The sequence below is a fragment of the Aotus nancymaae genome, unplaced genomic scaffold (assembly GCF_030222135.1).
Source record: "Aotus nancymaae isolate 86718 unplaced genomic scaffold, 86718_ANA_hifiasm-v0.15.2.pri h1tg000033l, whole genome shotgun sequence".
NCBI classification, from domain to species: Eukaryota; Metazoa; Chordata; class Mammalia; order Primates; family Aotidae; genus Aotus; species Aotus nancymaae.
Genome location: NW_026988447.1, coordinates 63,981,935 through 64,000,514, shown reverse-complemented (window position 1 = coordinate 64,000,514; position 18,580 = coordinate 63,981,935). Strand labels below are relative to the sequence as shown.

Genomic DNA, 18,580 nt, shown 5'->3' with positions numbered 1-18,580 from the left:
TCCTCTTTTATGGCAACTACACCATGGCAGGCAGCACCTTCCAACATATCCAATGGGCAGGACTTATTGCCAGCTCTTCTACCTGCAAATGGATGGAATAGGTTTCCATCCATGTGGGCGAGAGCTGTTCTCCAATCTAGCTGTTCTGATAATTAAGCAAAACCACGGGTTCTCATTCACTATAAGTTCCTTCAATTATTAATTAGTCTCTTGCCCAGAACATTGGAGAGGAGAATAGGGTGTATGCAGGACCCCTGCCTCTAAATGTATTCTGATTTTGTAACAATATTTATTATCTATGATTTGGAATTAAGATTTCACAGCAAACTCTGCTCTGGAGACCATCTAAAACTGAATTCTCTGTGCTTGGATTTTGGATGATTAATGAACAAGAGACCATTAAAAGACTGTTTTTTTTTAAAGTGTTATCGCAAATAGTCCCCTTAGGGTGGTCTCCCTATATATATATATATATATATATGATGTCATATATATATATATCATTGAATGGAGTAACTGAAACATATATATATGTTTCAATGATGCTTTCAGTCTAACACTGTCTTATTCCCCACCTCAACTGACCTGTGAACTCAGGGGTCATGATGTGTTAAGTAAGGGTAAAGATTCTGGCCCTCTCCAATAAACAATATGGCCAGATCATGAAATCAATCCAATGAACACAAAGAATGGAAATTGTAGGAGAGCTCCAAAATTGGTCACCATATTTAGAAGCATAACAAGAAAAGCAGCAAGGAATGGTTGTCTAGAAATAAAATTTCATGTATTTAAGTGAAGTGAGAAGGGGAACACATAAAATCAATTAAGTAAAAAATATATATGAATAATAATCTCACAGAACATTTCTGATACATGACTTGCAAAAACCATAACTAGAGCAATGAAAAGTAAGAAACTAAGTTGGAAAAGGAGGGAAATAAATTATGTAGAGCTGTGCTTCTTAGTTTGGTGTAAGCTAATAATCAGAAAAATGCTGAAATACATATTAAATTTTAAATGTAAAATGAACATTCTCACAGTCAGAGTCAGTATACTATTCCTTATATTTTCAGATAAAATGGATGATTAGCGAGCACATAAAAGATATTCTACTCTATGTATATGTAGCTGTGCTCCCCATAAATAGTGAATCACAACACACTCTAGCACTTTTCTTTCTATCTTTTTGAGACAGAGTCTCGCTCTGTTGCCAGGCTGGAGTGCAGTGGCGCAATCTCAGTGTACGGCAACCTCTGCCTCCTGGGTTCAAGCAATTCGCTGCTTCAGCCTCCCAGGTCGCTGGAATCACCTGCACTCGCCACCACGCCTGGCTAATTTTTGTAATTTTAGTACAGATGGGGTTTCACCATCTTGGCCAGGCTGGTCTTGAACTCTTGACCTCATGATCCACCTGCCTCAGCCTCCCAAAGTGCTGGGATTACAGGCGTGATCCACCGCACCTGGCCCCAACACTACCGCTTTTCTTAATGAAAAAAAAAACTCTCTTTAAAACATTTCTCAATAACCCAGATAACGAGTTTTATTATCCCCCTTATAAAATTGGAATATATTTACACAAAAAGTGAAATAACCTGACCATAGACAGTAAGAAGACATTATTCTCTGAACATTTGATGCTGAAAAGTACCTTCAATCTTTTCCATATAATCAAAATAAAAACTAGCTCCAACCCCACATTTATAACCTCACAAAGATTTAAAGTATAAAAATAAAATATCTGGATTGATATGTAAGTCAATCTAAAGGAGCTGAACAACAGCAGGAGAGAATTAAGTTCAGAAGTCAATGTTCTGGTATACTAGACTTAGTATTACTACTCCAGGTTTTCAGGATTTTCCAGAGATCATTAAAACTCTTTTTTCAAAATCTTATTCCAGTCCAAATCCTTACAGTCCACAATTAAATAGAAAGATCAAGAATAAGTACATGTTTTTCAGAATTTTACTACCTGAAACATGCAAAGATAATGTCATATTAAACATTCTCGGTACTGTTCTGTTTAAGTTGTGAAAATGTACCACAGTAGCTCATATTAAAATTCAGTATATTAAATAATGAAGACATATACATTTTACATGAAAACTGTGGAAATTTCTTTCCACTGAAAAAAAATGTAATCACTTATTTCAACTTGGAAGTCCAAAACTGAAAGGTAGCATTTCATAGGTTAGAAAAAAATAGTAATTTTAAGTAAAATTTCATTTTGTATTTCTATTCAAATAATATTCACTTCTTTTTTTGGCCTATCCTTTCAACTTTTTGAATTCTGATCTTCTTTTATGCCTGGGGTATCATGCTACTATTTCCAAAATCTAAGCAACCCTGCAAACTCAATTTTCTTCAACATGAGGGAGGCTACTATATAGACCAAGGGCATCTTTAAAGATTTGCTTTAAATATGTGTCCTTCTTGCCCTTAACTTTGCACCTTTCTGACTTCTCATTAAGTTTTAAGATACCTCTGGCAAGTGGCCTTCTAAGTGAGTGTTGCAACCCCACAGGGTGGATTTCAGCCTCACAAAGGAACTGGAAAAAGGCATTTGCACTGTGGGAGTGGGGGGTGGGGGCAAGTGCTTGGCTGAAGAGAGATTTTTGCCACCCGGGGTATCTGCCACACGTTGCAGATGTTGACTCTGACCTCCAGCTCAGCTACCACTGTGGAGCTGCTACTGTGCACTCCTCAGTCACACCTGAGTTAGTGGGGTGTGCAGCAAGCGCTATGTAGCGTACACATTACTATCCAAACCATCCCTTCATCAAATATTCTTGTGACTACTTTACTAGATAGTCTGCCAAATGCTAGCAACAGAAATGTGAATGAGACATTGTCTCTGCTTTCGGGGATCATGTGAACAACAACAGACCATGACAGATATTATGCTGAAAGTAGCAGTGGGGTGCGGGACTAGCGTCTGTCAGCTGCTAAGAGGATGCTAGTGTATCCCTTCTTAACTCCATGGTCAGTAATTTCATGTTGGTAGCTTCAAATCAGCTGTGGGAGAAACATTTATACCACGAAAATCTGTAACTGCTACAAACCGGGGCCGTTTTCCCTGGGAGGACAGGTGCAAACTGCTTAGAGGCACAAGAAAAATTTTTCAATGAAATGGTGACAGTTAAGGATATTGAAGGATAAATAAGCACCAAAAAGAAAGAAGAATGACATTCTCCAGAGAGATTTTTTAAAAGTGTAAAGGCAGCATTATTCCACATTATTTTCACATGATGGGTAAGAAGTTTGACGTTAATCAAGTTTGAGTACACTCGGATGAAGGTAGGGTGGGAAAGAAGCAGGAAATGCCTGGGCTAAACTATAAAGGCTTTAGCATAGCACCTGCAGACAAGAAGTTTAGATATTAGCATATGTGCAAGAGATAAATAAAACTTACTTTGCCAGATACCAGAAAAGAAAGAAACGGTTGGACTGCTGGGTGAGTAGAAAAAGATGCGTGACAAAGCACAGACAGTCAATTGTTAGCTACAGAAAGTCAAGTGATGACTACCTGGGTCCTGACCATATAGTTCTTCAGACCTTCCTATATGCTTAAAACATTTTGTAATAAAATGTCAAAAAATGAAACTTGGAAGAAATTTGGTTTTATGGAGAAAGCAAAATAGCAGCTTTGAGAAAAGAAGTCTCTATGTCCCGCCCTGCCCTTCCCTTATGTAATAGAGGAGGATGCATGAGCTTGCTCAGAAAGGCAATGGACTTCTCACTGCAGTTAGATTCTCACCATCTCTCTTTTCCACCAAATCCAGGCGAAAACTGAACTGGTAACATTTTGTTTTAAAAGTTTAATCCAAGAGATTCTTATTAGTTGTAACGCATTTTTACAACCGTAAAAAAAAATTATACTTAAATTCTTCTGAAAAGAAATATTTTTACATTAGAATGTGAAAAAACTGCTTTAAAACATTTTTCTTGTTATTTATTGAGTTGTATTTTAGTTGATAGAAACACTGGCAGACCTTTCCTAATTCATCGGTATACAGGCCATAAGCCTGCCGTTATCATTTAGGCTTCTTTCTTTATAGGACATTTAACTAATACAAGGGTATCCATAGCATATATATTTAAATGAAATATGAAAAAAGTATATTTATACTAAAACATTTTATATGTTTTAAAAGGAAAGATATGTTTTTAAAATCATATTTTGCTGGTAGACTTCAAATGTTTTGAAACTTTAATCTAAATTCTGAGAAAAAAATAATATTTTTCATCACTCGCCTCTTCCAAATTTGTTGAAACTTAACAAAGTTCATCCCTGTTCTACTTGAAAGTAAAATTTTTATCATCGATCAATATTATTAAACAGAGTTTCAATGTTTCTTCAGATTTTATTTTTTGCCAAATAGAGCAATTACTGAATTTGAATAAAAGCTCTTAATGAAATGAAGCATAAGGTGTTGAGATCATTCATATCTTTTGTTATGCAATATTAAAGATAAAAATGGGTTTGGTGTCCATCCAAAATCAGCACCTTTGAAACAGAAGATAGAATGCATAAGACAGAACAGACTTCAGATACCTCTAAGAAACTTGCATAATTAGTTTTTATAGCTTTTTACAGATGATGGAATTATGAATATAAAGACTGTCTTCTTTGGGAAAATACATGTCCAACATTTGAAGTAATCCCTAAATTTTATCTGGTCTTTTTCTTTCCTGACCTAACTTAGCAATAACAAATCTTGTGCTCGTATATCCCAGCAAAGAGACGTTATGCAGAAGTTCATTTAGATAGCTACCAGCTTTGCCATTGGCTATGGACTGTGGCAAGTGCTTCACTACATTTTTCTACACCACCAGGCACCTGAGTCCTAGATTTAAAAAAGCACCATAAGCAATGGAAAACTGTTTACTCTGATGGAATGGCTTCAAGACTGTAGCCTTTACAGTTTCTACTCATGTAGCTACAAAATAATATCCCCAAAGAATACTATTTCCATTCCATGTTTAAATAGCTTAAATAATGTTGTAAACATTATGAGATTAAAATGAAATGGCTATGTTACTCTGTTACTCATGGCATATAAATAACACAGTATTTTGAGTCCCACTATCATTCTTTTTAAATTCTATGAATAAAATTCTCATTGATATTTAAAAATGTTTTGTTATTCTTTTTTTCTTTGAAATTGTAGTTTCACTTTAATTTCCCGAATTTTACTCCAGTGCATTATAAATTTACACTTTAAAACACACTAAGCTTTTCCAATGTCCCTTTTTTTTGTGCTCCAGGGGTTTTTATAGCTCAAGGAAATGTTCATAGTGACTATGTCTAGGGAGGCCTGTGCCTTTCTGTTAAAATGGAAAAAGGGCATTTGAGAAAGAGGAGGTGGGAAAGCAGAAGATGCAAGAAGGCCTCCAGCCAAGCTGCTTTTTCAGGCTGATCACTTTTAAGAAAATAAGACTTGTGGAGGCCGAGGATGTGAAAATGGATTCCCTTTAACTCCCCTTGAAATGTCTCAGGGTAATCCAGACAGTACAGACATTCTAGCCTGAAGGCTACTGTTCTATCAAGACTTAGATGACTCCATTTCTAGAGCTGACAGCTGTTGGAAGAGCTCTTTGAGTAGCCATAAACCTGGAGATCCTGCACTGTTCACCTACTTAGGGTCAGCACAGGTTGAAGTGAATCCAGAGACTGTTAGGTGCTTTCTCTCACACACACAAAAGGTCATATGTATGCTTATATAGGTTAGTATTTTGAGCAAAAGCAAAACACATTCAGGACAACAAATTTAAAAAATCCTGGTAAAAATTCATCTTTTTGGAGATTTAAAATGAAAATATTTAGAATATCATTGTAACACGGATTCTGACTCTATTACCCATCCCTCCCATAGGTCGTAAAACTGGAACATAATGGCCACTCACTCCAGATCACTCTAAAATACACATTCTGAATTTCTTCCATATGTTTTTTAAGTTGACTACAATCTCAGTATGTATTAAGAGCCTGCAATGAATGGTGTGATATTTGACGAAAGACTATTCTGTCTTATATCCCACTTTGAATGCAATATAAGAGTCTTTAAAATATAATTTTCAAAAAGGTTTTCCTTTGTAATGGATTTTCAGGGTGTAATGGATTTTACGGAAGGCCAGAAGAGCCTCGACTAATTTTTTCTCCACCTCTCTTGTCATAAAACATAACCAAATTCTTTGGCTAGGAAGTCTTAAAAACGGACAGACTACTCCCAAATGTCCAAGTCCTGTCCTTATTCGGTTATTTTCTGTTTAATTAAAAGTTACTTTCATTTCCAAAATCTCATTTGATTCCATGCATTTTTGTGCTCTGAGATGTTGTGTTCCATCTGTTTAATGACTCCTTGGTTGAGCCGCAGAAGCTGACTATAAGCAGAATTCTAACTGGGTGAAAGTGAAAGACTTCACAGTAGATTAGGAACCTCCCATTGATTTTTTTCAAGAAACTATTACATATTAAGCTCATGCTTTACAAAGGATATTGCCTTTTTTAAAAATATATTTCCCAAGGAAGTAATGAATAGCCGTAACATCCGACTCGCATCAACCCCTTCATCATGACAAAAACGCATCAGTCTCACAAAGTAACAACAGAAAATAAAAACAAAAAGCAATAAATCTAAATTTAATAATGTCGATTTATTGTCTAAAAGGGAAGCAATCATCATGCTTGCATGTCTAATCAAAGATTGCTCTTTACGTAAATGAGGATATAACCGTTTAATAGGTATTTATTGAGGACATAACTGTGCATATGTGATAAGTGCTGGTAGAAGTCATTCAGACTAGAACTTAATTCTAGACCCTTATGGATTTATACATTTATCTAATACTAGAATGACATTTACATGTTGTCTCTGCAATGATATAAAGTGAAGGACATATGTTTTACCTTAGATAAAAAGTTAATTTGAGTACCACTTGACAGCATAATAAAAAGCAGACAGAAAGAAAGAAGTAATACAGCTCCTTCATCTGACAGTGGAGAATGGCTGAGGCACTGGCATGTAATGAGTATATCTGAAAAGAAGTAATTCAAAGGTCTTTAGCTATTCTCAATCCAGGCATGGTGTTTGGTTACTTTGTGGGAGATGTAGTGAAGTTTTGCTCAAGAAGGAGGAGTAGAGAAATAAGCACAAGGTTCTGGCCGGTGATCCATGCATAAGCAACTTCAAAAAGTAGATGGTCCCCAGGTCATGAGACTTTAACATCACCTAATTATATTATTATCTTATCAGGAGAATGGATGTGCTAGTCGAAAATGTGTTTGCTTGCAACAGACACATAGTGAAGAAGAGTAGCTGAGGCAAAACATTTGAAATGTTCTGGGAAGTACTGTGCATAGGCCAATGGCCATCAAGTGTCCTGGTCCTACTGCAAAGCTTCAGGTCACAAATAATTGGCTTGTTCACTTCTTTTAAGACATATAACTAAATCGGCATTTGAAAGCCAGAACAGTACAGAGGTAAAGAACTTGTGTCTAGAATAAAAGACCTTGGTCCAAGTCCCAGCACTATCATTTACTAACTGTGCTACCTTGGGCAAGTACTAAGTTGCTTTAGGGGTTCACTCCTTATCTATAACATGAGGAATGTTCTAAATGCAGTATTTGTATTATTTCATATAATCATCACAACCACCACAAGGAGATGGAACTATTAGTCTCCATTTGACAGAGAACAATTCTAAGAAACAAAACGCTATTTGTCTAACGTCTTTAGCTAGAGGTGATTCAGAACCAGGATTCATTACAGTACCAGCTGACTGACCTACTTCACTGATGGTGGTAGAATTAAATAAGCAACGTGCTCATTCACTCTCAACATTCAACAAATACATGTACCAGGTAGGGTGCTACCTGCTAATGCACATAGAACAGAGCTTTGGTATATGGAAAGTATTGTAAAATGATTGTTATTGTTAAGAAGAAAACATTTGTGCAGATATGAACATTCCAGTTTTTCTAACAGTTACATTTCTCTCTGTAAATTAAACCATGTATTATGTGATCTTGATGAATATCAAGCTGCCCTGAGATTTGGCCTCATTTATGTTTTGTGCCAACCAGGCTAACGGTTGAACCCCAGATTATGGCAAACACACTTGGAGAGAGTGAGAGCAGCCAGGATGCTGCTGACTTTGCAGTCAGAACAAAATGGACCACCCCAAAAAGACGGGTGGACAAAATAGAATCAACGGTTCTATTTCTACAGAATTCTGAGACAAAACAGCTTTTATATCTTCTCATGAGCTAAGAATAGAGAGGAAAAGATTAAATAAAATTTTAGAAGGGTGAAAACAGGGAAATATCAGAGAAAAATACTTTAAACATTTAAATTTTGTGGGCATTTATTGAACTTTGAAGTAAAGTCTTTACACCTGCCATGCTAGACCAAACAATTACTCTAAGAAATGTTTTATAAAACTTTGGACTCACAACTCTCTTGCAGTTGTTCAATCGGTTATCAATTACTCTAGTAAAAGTACAATCTTCAAGTTTTAAGAACCTGAATCCATTAATGCTTTAGTACAAAGAGATGCAGGAAAGCTCTGCCGGAAAAGTTTGAGGAATATATTTTATTTTCTTTTGGTATCACTTTTCATTACTTACTAAAGCTTACATTACTTACTAAAGGCCTTTCTACAAAGAAGGTGTCTTTTACATGCCAGTTATCTCAACCCTGTTTGCCAGAACTAAAGTTTTCTAAAATACAGAGACTTTGCTTTCATTGAGAAAGAGTGATCTCTATTTCAATGCCTTTCAAATACAGAATGCATTAAGGCTTATAGAGCCGCATGTTTACTTCCCTTAGGCAACATAGTTTGCTTTCTCAAATAAATTTTATAAATATATTTATGCTTTGATATGCAATAGCTAATGTTTAGTATAAGTTGGCTAATGTCACCATTAGTTGAATAAAAACTCTAATGCTATAAAAATCATTTCTTTTAAAAGCTGTATAAAATATGTTATCTATGCATATAATACTGCATGTTGAAATACACTATAAAATCTAGAGTATTTTCTGTAGTATTACCTTACTGTGAGTGTAATATTCTGGCCAATGGTGGACATTATCCAACCAATTAGGTACAACAGGGATATGCTGTTTTTTAACATTTAGTTTATTCTGCAAATTCTGAGCTTTCATGCAATGTGAAATTATGCCAGGTAATTAAGAGAAACAGTTGTGCAAAGTCATGGTAGTACAATATGAAGAGAAGGCAGTATTTCTGATGCCTGTATTATTGCATCATTTTAATTGCTAACTTAAAGAGATTTTAATTATTGTAACCAAAGATGACAGGCCAGATTTGATGAAACTGATTAAAATATGATAGCTAACCAGGTAGCTGGTTTGATAGTCAAGGCCTCAAAATGTCAACAGCCCTAAACACGATGAGAATCATACCAAACTATACCTAGTAAATGCCCATGTGTTTTTCAGACATCTTTTAGTTTTAATGATATACTAGATATAATAAGGTGTCTTCTTTTTAAGATGAAAGGATAATGAAAAAAGCAGTTTTCTGTACTTTATAAAGGGTGTGAGAAATAAATAATAAATTTACAGAGACAAACAATTTAGCTTCTAAATTAGACACTAAAATATTAGGCAACTGAAAACAACAACAACAACAACAACAAACTGGGAAAACAATAAAAAAAAGCCTGAGAAGAATTTAGTCTTTTAAAAATATTAAATAACCTATCTTTCTATACATTTTCTTTTCCCTGGAGCCTAATTATATCAATAAACTCAATTATGAAAATAAAAGAGATGTTAAAGCTGGTAAATTGATGTCCATTCTTGCATGTAATTTCCTAGAAAAAATAATGTGGATTTCTCACACAGCCACATTTTCTAAAATATCAAAATTCATAGAAGTTTTTTTCCTTTTCAGAAGCAGAAAAAGAAAGATGTCCCCCATGTTCTTCCTTCAGTTACTAAATATTTCATCTCAATTCCTGCTCCCTCCTCTAAACGCCTATATCCTGTGACCAGCATCTTTGAACACCTATATCCTCTGCCTGACTAGCATGTTTAAAATTGGTTTAATTCTTATTCCACTTGACTCCAAATTCAGTGAAGGCAGGGAACACATGTGTTCTGTTCATCGGTGAATACATGGTAAAAGATACTATGTGAATATTTGCTTTTAATGAATACACAGAAATAAAAATAATATATAAAATGAAAATACAATGTTATATTAGAATTGGGGCACACTGAACTTTACTTAAGTATTTTTTTTCCAATGATTTCAATTTTATGTGCTATTGTAAAAATAAAATAGCAAAATAAATAAAATTTTGCTATTCATTTCTTTCAACAATCCGATGTCTGATAACCAAAGTCATGGTCCCAGTTCTGGCCAGACTTATATCTCATAGTAATTTTTCTGCAATGGGTGCAAATACTTTTAAGTAGCTGTTGCCTGAACTGCTACACAAACCTGGTTTTTGTGCTCTCTCTCTCATCGCTCCGATTTTCTCCTTCACCTGCTTGTCTTTCATCTCCCGCTTTAACAGTGCAGGCTAATTTCAAAAATCAGTCCTCAATTTTGTGAGATTTTATTCCAAATCAGCAACCCTGAAGACCTATTTCACTCTTAGTAAACTCAGTTATTACTTAATCCTATGCTTCCGTCACTAGCTCCAATTTCTTTCTCAGTTTCTAGGTCTCCTTTCCCAATTCCTGCTTGGGCGTTTCTAGAATTACACGTGCCAGTTTTACTCAAACTCCTGCCTGTAGCAGAACTCATCTTTCTCCGAGAGCTGGGGACTTTTTCCATAAATGTTACCCGCCCTCCTAGGCCCCTAGGTTTGAACCATCAATTCAGCTTCTGTTTCTCTTGCCCCTCTGTCTAAGACCTGCGGGGTCTACACTGTCAGTCCGTGGAAAGGTCTTTTGAACAGTTCCTTTTTAACGTTTTTCTTAACAATACTTTTGTTCAGATCTTGTCATTGCAACTTCGATACTTTATTAAGTTCCTAAATTATATCCCTACTCATCCTTTGTTCATTTTATAAGCATTTATCCAAGCTTGAAAAAGTTCTTGCTTTTTCTCAAATACTGTTTTTTTATGTTACTCCTTTACTTATTAACTTCAGGTTAGGCTGCAGCGTTGACAGAACAAGAATCTCATTGCCACTTGTTCCTCAGAGCATATTTTATTTTTGTGTCTAAATGGGATTTTTTTTTCTATTTTTATATTAAAATTTAATATATTCCTTCTAAATTGACAAATATTATAAGATATAACATCTTTTTTTTCATATTGGGAACCTGAAATATAAGATGCTAAAATGAGTTGCTCAGAAATAATAATTATAGCACAAAAAGAGCTCTAAGCTAATGGTTCTTAGTATAGTGGTTGCTAGATTCACAAAGTGATAGGACTTTCTAACATTAAATCTTTAAACTTAATTTATTCACTCCATTTAGATTTTTAAGTTAACCAAGCCCATTTAGATTCTGTGACTATCTGAAAGTAATGACTCGGGGGTAATCCGTTTATGCTTGGGGTACCAAGGGCTTGCATTTCTACAAAGGAATTATTACTGTCAAATGCTTTTGGCTAGGTCAAACATTCATCATGGCAAATAAATACAGTTTTGGTAGAACGTAATATATCCATGCCCTTAGAAAACTATTCCTCAAGGACCAGTAAGATACTACACTGGTCACACGAATTCCCAACTTTGCACTTTAAGTTCCATACAACTTTTAACAGCTAGACAGAAATAGGAAGACACTCTGGAACCTGTGATGGGAGATATGAAGAATTAGCTAATTCAAGACAGACTTTGGAAGATAATTTTCTGGTATACGCTATAGATGGTTTTATAGAGGATGCAAAACACTGCTCTGATTCCATATTCACTTGCTTGTGGTTAACATTAGGATAAGCAAAAATGCTGATAAAGGATAAGAGTTCTACCATGTGCTTTGCTCTTTAGATGAGAGCAGACATATAAATTCTAATTTAATATTAAGTCTTTCCAGTGCAGCCTGAAACTATATTTGGCTTAAAATGTATTCACTTTATTATTTTTTCTTTCCTTTCTCATTCTACAGGATTTCAGTTTAACTTCCACAATTCTTTCTGGTGAGTGAGACTTATCACATATCACAGTCTCAAACATAATTTGTATTTTTTAAAAAAGTGATCTCAGTGCCTATGATTTTAGGACCCAAAAGAAAGTCCCAGATAAATAAATATTCCTAAGTTACAAAACCATCACTAGGTTTCTAATGCTTACTGTTACTTCAGACTTCCTAATTATAACAGTGAACAATAAAGAAACTCTTGTAATGAAGGTTGATTTCTATTAGCTCTACTTTGCAATCACTTACTAACCCCTAGTCTGAAATGACTCTTCTTCATTAACATTATCTACCAAATGAGATACATATACTTGGATTTCTTTTTTCTCTAAAGTGTTCCAGTGAATAACAACCCTAAATTGAAACCAGACTATCATTTTATCATCCAAAATAAGAAGTGGAAACAGGAAACAAAGATCCTAATACATATAAATTAGGTCATCAAAAGACATTCATTGGCCTTAAACTGCTTCCAAACTTTACAAGATAACAGAAGTTTTTAATTTTATTTTCAACATAGAGGACCACAGGCCAATTTAAAACAGCAATCTTTTTCCAGATGGCCTATCGAATTCCTTTATTTATCAGACAGAAGCTAAGGAGGGGAGAATCATGACATGGTTTCCATCCAGAAGCCTGTGTGAGCCAGAAGGCAATTTTTGTCTGCTCAGATACACCTAATTTTTTTACAAGATAAAACACATCTCTTCTTAGATTATGTTAAAACAATTGAATGATATCGTTTCATATGCATTGACTTTCATTGCCAAATCTATTTCTTCATTTCATAGAATATTTTTATTTTACAATATACTTATGTATTGTATTTATATTTTATTTTACAGAATATTTAACAGAACAAATTAAAGCATATTACATTTGCTTATTAGTGTGTGTGTGTGTGTTTTTTAAAGCATCACACTGTGTGAATGAAAAAGATTTCAAACATTATAAACACACATGGTGGAAAGTTTAAGAGCCTGACGACCAAGCAGACATTAGTTGAATACAGGCTCTGTGTCACTTCACTAGCTGGATAACTTAGGTTTTCAACTTACTGAGTCTGGATCACTTTATATGTAAAATATAATATCGATAGGCTGTTTTGAATATGAAAGATAATATAAATTGCCTAGTAAATGTAACATAAACAATAGTTAATAACAAATCTTTTGTTGGCCAAAAGGTAAAATTAGTAAATTAAAGAACTAAGCTTGATCCCTAACATATAAGTGTTAGTTGCTGTCATCACCACTGACATCATCATTAAATAGTAAACGGGAGTTGTCCGATTCTGAAGGAAATGAGGAGCATCTCCAATTGCTATAGGAGCTATAGACACTAAGAAGTCAAGCTGATAAGAAAAAAAGACAGTCATGGATTGTACAGGCATTATTATTACCTTTGACTTTTCCATTGACATTGGAGATGGAATTAAATATTGAGAAGGGCTTGATAAATGACTCATGAAGAGATAGCTCACTTAAAATAAGCAGCAATTTAAGGAAGAGTTTTGTTTGTGTTTGGATGTCTTCTGATTTCTGCTTTGCCTTGCAGCCAATAAAGAGCCTGGCAAGCAGCAGGAGACAGCCAGCCCCAGGAAAGAGACAGGCTACAGGCAAAGAAGACAGGGTATGGCAATTGGAAATTTTATCCTAAGGTTGGAAATAATGCTACACACAAACACACACTCTCAATATATGTTATCAATAAACAGTATTCCCAAAGAAAATCAGGAAGTTCTGAGAAGCTTTACGAATTATTCTTTGCGCATCTTTGAGCACTCTAACCCTAACCCTTTGAGGAAATCCAGTTTTGATGTCATGTTACGTCAAGTGCTAGGACTCTTTCTGATTGCTCATACTGAAACATATAACATCCTAAGTAGAATAGATTTTTTTTTTTTTGAGACAGAGTCTCGATCCGTCACCCAGGTTGGAGTGCAGTGGTGCAATCACGGCTCACTGCAACCCGTCTCCTGGGTTCACGCGATTCTTGTGCCTCAGCCTCCCAAGTAGCTGGAAATACAGATGTGCACCACCACATCCACCTATTTTTTCTATTTTCAGTAGAGACGGGGTTTTGCCATGTTTGCCAGTCTGGTCTCCAACTCCTGACCTCAAGTGATCTGCCTGCCTTGGCCTCCCAAAGTTCTGTGTTTATAGGTAAACTAGATTATTGAGGGAACAATGGCAAGAAAAAAAAAAGTCTGTACTCAATCAGTACAGATGCAACTTTTTCCTGAATATTTTCAATCTGAGGTTGTTTGAATCCATGGATTGCAGAACCCTTGGATACAACGGCTGACTATACTTCTGCTTTTTTTTTTGAGATGGGATCTTGCTCTGTCACCCAGGCTGGAGTATGGTGGTATGACCACGGCTCACTGCAGTCTCAACCTCTTGGGCTCAAGGAATCCTCACACTTTACTTTCTGAGTAGCTAAGACCACAAGTATGCATCACCACACATGGCTAATTTTTTGTAGAGATGAGTTCTCCCTGTGTTTCCCAGGCAGGTCTCCAAATCCTGGGCTTAATCTCCTGACTTGACCTATCAAAGTGCTGGGAGCCACTGCACCTGGCCCCAACTGTACTTAAATGCAGTTAAGTTTGCTCCTATACTTTCCTTCTCTAAGTACATTTTTGTTAGTTTCCGTTCATTTTTAGGTGCTTCTGTAAGGCTTAAGGTAATCTTCCCCTCCATCTTTAACCTCATGGATCTGTGCCCCTTGCAGAAAAAGCATACCCTTTGAGGGTAATTAAACACCAAATAATATCTTGAAAAACATCAAAAACTCCTCATAGTTTATTCATTATCAATTTTACTACAGAAAGAAGAAATACTGGGATTGACATAAATACCAATATATACATGCCTTTTTTCATAAACATCAAAATTTGAATATTTGACATGAATAACCCCATTAGAGGACATTTTAAAATTGCCTGGTAAAAGAAAAAATAATTGTACAGTAAGTGGTAACACTTGTTAGAAAATAAAGGATTACATTTGTATGAAAAAGCCAAAAGAAGTCACTTAGTGATATGAGCCACTAAAAGCCTATTAAAAGAGTTTACTGCTTTAACAACGTTTTCAAAGAAATGAGAAAACTATCATATTTGTTTCTTATACTTTTAAAAAGTAAATAGAAAATAAATCATATCTTTCATTCTCAATTGTGTACTATGTTTTAAACATAATCTAAGTCTTAGAAATTTATTCTTGGGTTTAGCAATGAGACTCCAAGTAATTAGCAGGCAAATAGCATTAGCCCAAAGGCACAAAGGCTCAAGCCTCTTACCATCAAATCCATCTTCTTCTGACCCCAGTTCATCATCTGAGCAGATGTTGAGGACATTTACCAGCATCTCAGTCACTAAAGAGAGAAAGCAAAGAGAAAAGTCAAGCTTTTCTGTTTTAACCTCAACTATCACAATGGCATTGTTTATGAGCAAACTGAGCAATAGCATTTCTTACTTAGTTTGTACACAGAAGCAGTTTCAGTGAAAACCCAGATCATCAAAGACAACCGCCTTTGTGAGTCTATGCAGACTTTATTAAACTATTAGCTCCTGACTATGATATCTAATGATAACGTTTATCAGCTCTAGGTCAATAGACATTGACAAGTCAAATATGTGGATGTGCGTATACTAGAAATCAATAGAAGAGAAAATAGGTTTTTTTTTTTGAATTTTTATTGTTTGCACAATGATAAGGCTTAATCTAGATCAGATTATAAACTTCTATTCAGTCGGGATGAAGAATGATGATTTTATTCTTTTGTATTTTTAATCACCTAGAGAACGTCACACCATTACAGGCATGTTGTAGGGTCTAGCCCTACTGGGTCTAGAGGGCATTCTCTACGGGTGTGGAGATGAGAGACTGTAGAAATAAAGACACAATACACCGAGATAAAGAGAAAAGTAGTTGGGCCCAGGGGTCCACGACCACCTAGTACGCAGAGTCCGCCAGTGGCCCCGAGTGCCTGGACATTCTGACTTTTATTGGGTACAAAGCAGTGGGTAGGGAAAGCAGGGTGAGTTCAAGCAAATCACGTGTCTAAGGAACAAGGGGACGCGGCTTGCAAGTAGCCGAAGCAGGGGCAGCAAGATGCGTTAGTACTTCATGTTATGCTTGCCAAGTAACAACAAAGGCTTCAAGAACGATGCTACTTCTTACTACCTTCAAAAGAGGAACCAGGTGCAGAAGTTGGAGTGAAAGCAGACACAGACTGGCCAATACAGCACAGCACCACATAGAGACAATTAAGCCACAGGAGCACTGGGGAGTGGAGTGTTCTCCAGCTCGCCCAAAGACAGGACATGCTCCCTTCCAAGGTCTGCTGAGTAGCGGGTGCTTCTCCAGGCACTGGCACTACCACAGAGATTTTAGATGCCCTCCAGAAACCCTTATGCGAGTGTGACAGAGGGCTCAGTTTCGGCATTCAACAGGTTATCTCTGCTGATCTCCACCACTGGATGTTCAACAGGTACTGATGCTCTTGCCTGGTGGCCACCATAGGGTCCCTTATCAGTCCCTAACCACAGCAACCTAAGTCCCTAGATAATTATGCATAAAGTACAAGAAGACTTTAATCAAGGCTTAATACTCTAAGACTAATATCTAATCACTCATGATACTTAACATTCAATAAGACTGATATCTAATCACTCACGACACTTATTCCTAGCTAGATTCTTCTTTCTATACTCTATTTATTAGACAGGAACTGGCCGGGGCTTCAGTCTCCTGCTTTGGCACTTATGAGACTTTCCTCCCACAGCATGTGCTTTTGTGTTTAATACAAACTGTTGATTGATAAACTAATATATTTGAAGTACTTTTCAGAATACTAATTTTAAAAATATTTTTACAAATATTAAATTTGATCTTCAAAAATGCTTAAAAAATTAAACAGCTGCAGTTTAATCAGAAATTTACTTAATAGATTACAATAGGATTATATAAAAGTGCTGTACAGGCCGGATGCAGTGGCTTAAGCCTGTAATCCCAGCACTTTGGGAGGCCGAGGTGGGCGCATCATGAGGTCAAGAGATTGAGACCATTCTGGCCAACATGGTGAAACCTCGTCTCTACTAAAAATACAAAAAAAATTAGCTGGGCATGGTGGTGCGTGCCTGTAGTCCCAGCTACCCGGCAGGCTGAGGCAGGAGAATTGCTTGAACCTGGGAGGCGGAGGTTGCAGTGAGCCGAGATTGCACCCTGTACTCCAGCCTAGCGCCTGGTGACAGAGCAAGACTGTCTCAAACAAACAAACAAATAAACAAGAACAAAAACCCCCTGCTGTACAGAGGAAATTAGTACTGCATTATTTTTATACTACAAAGCATGCTATTTACATTGAACCTTTTTTGAAATTAGACTGGGTTCTATCATGCAGGTGAAAAGAAGCCTGTCTATTGCTTCTTCAGGAGCTGTTTTTAAAGTAATATGCTATTTTAAAAAATGTCCTGCTAGAGTTGAAGATGTATGATAGAGAGTGAAACTTCAAGGGAGCCAACACTGATCCAGAGTTTCAGTTTAATTATCAAAACTGGATTTTGTGTACCAGCAGATTAATATGCTAATTTCTAATAAATGCCCTAAATTTTAATAATTAATAGAAACAACCCAAATAAAGGGTGTTCAAAAGTGCCCCACAGTTGTCAGGATTCACACTGTTTCTGTTTCCAGCAAAGCCAACAGATGACACTACTTCAATTTGATCAGTGCAAGAAAGTTGCGATATGGAGTGGTACTGGGAATATTTACTGGAGACTATAAAAAATTTACTTTTGATTATTTTGATATCCAAAGGGAAGAATTCTTAGCTGACAACTCATAACTTGACTGGTTTAATCATTTTAGGGCATTTAAAGGGAAAACAACAATTACTGTAGGGTTTCAGAAAAACGTTTAGCTTTTCTCTGAAACTCCTCATAGGACATCATTACTCTAAAACTTAAGCATCTTTCTGACAACGCCCACTCACCTTCTCATGCAAAGGATGAAAAGATGCATGAGAATCAATCTGTGAATTATTGTTAGGCCTCCTGAATGAAAAACAACTGGTGCAGGAATTTCCTCAACATTTTTGTTGAGGTTTAGGTCAACATATGAAAGCAAAACGAAGCGGGGCAGAAGGAAGGGAGGAAGAAAGTTAATAAGCAACTTTTTAAATGCGAATTTGTCCCTGTACTGTACCTTACAAGGCGCTAATCCTACTACATTTTTGATGAACTACTTTGTTGCTGTTGTAAATGTTGTTCTTCGTATTATTGTAGCCATTAAGCACCATCGTACAATAATTTATTAACATCAGAAATGTAAGGAAAGCATGGCTATCCTAATCTTTTAATTTGGCAGATAATTTGTAAAATAAAATAGTCCTTTGGGATTATAGTACAAAGGGGTAAGGAAAAAGGGTAGACATTACTTGAAACC

General features: G+C 36.0%; 1 protein-coding gene across 2 annotated transcripts in view; it reads right to left on the bottom strand.

The window, feature by feature from the left end:
• The window catches only part of PPP3CA (protein phosphatase 3 catalytic subunit alpha), a 317,276-nt gene that overhangs the window by 18,729 nt on the left and 279,967 nt on the right, over positions 1-18,580 (bottom strand). For both annotated transcript variants that reach the window (XM_012436483.2, XM_012436485.2), the window contains exon 10: positions 15,432-15,506. In XM_012436483.2, coding sequence (XP_012291906.1) covers positions 15,432-15,506 — 75 coding nt within the window. The remainder of the gene's footprint in view (positions 1-15,431; positions 15,507-18,580) is intronic.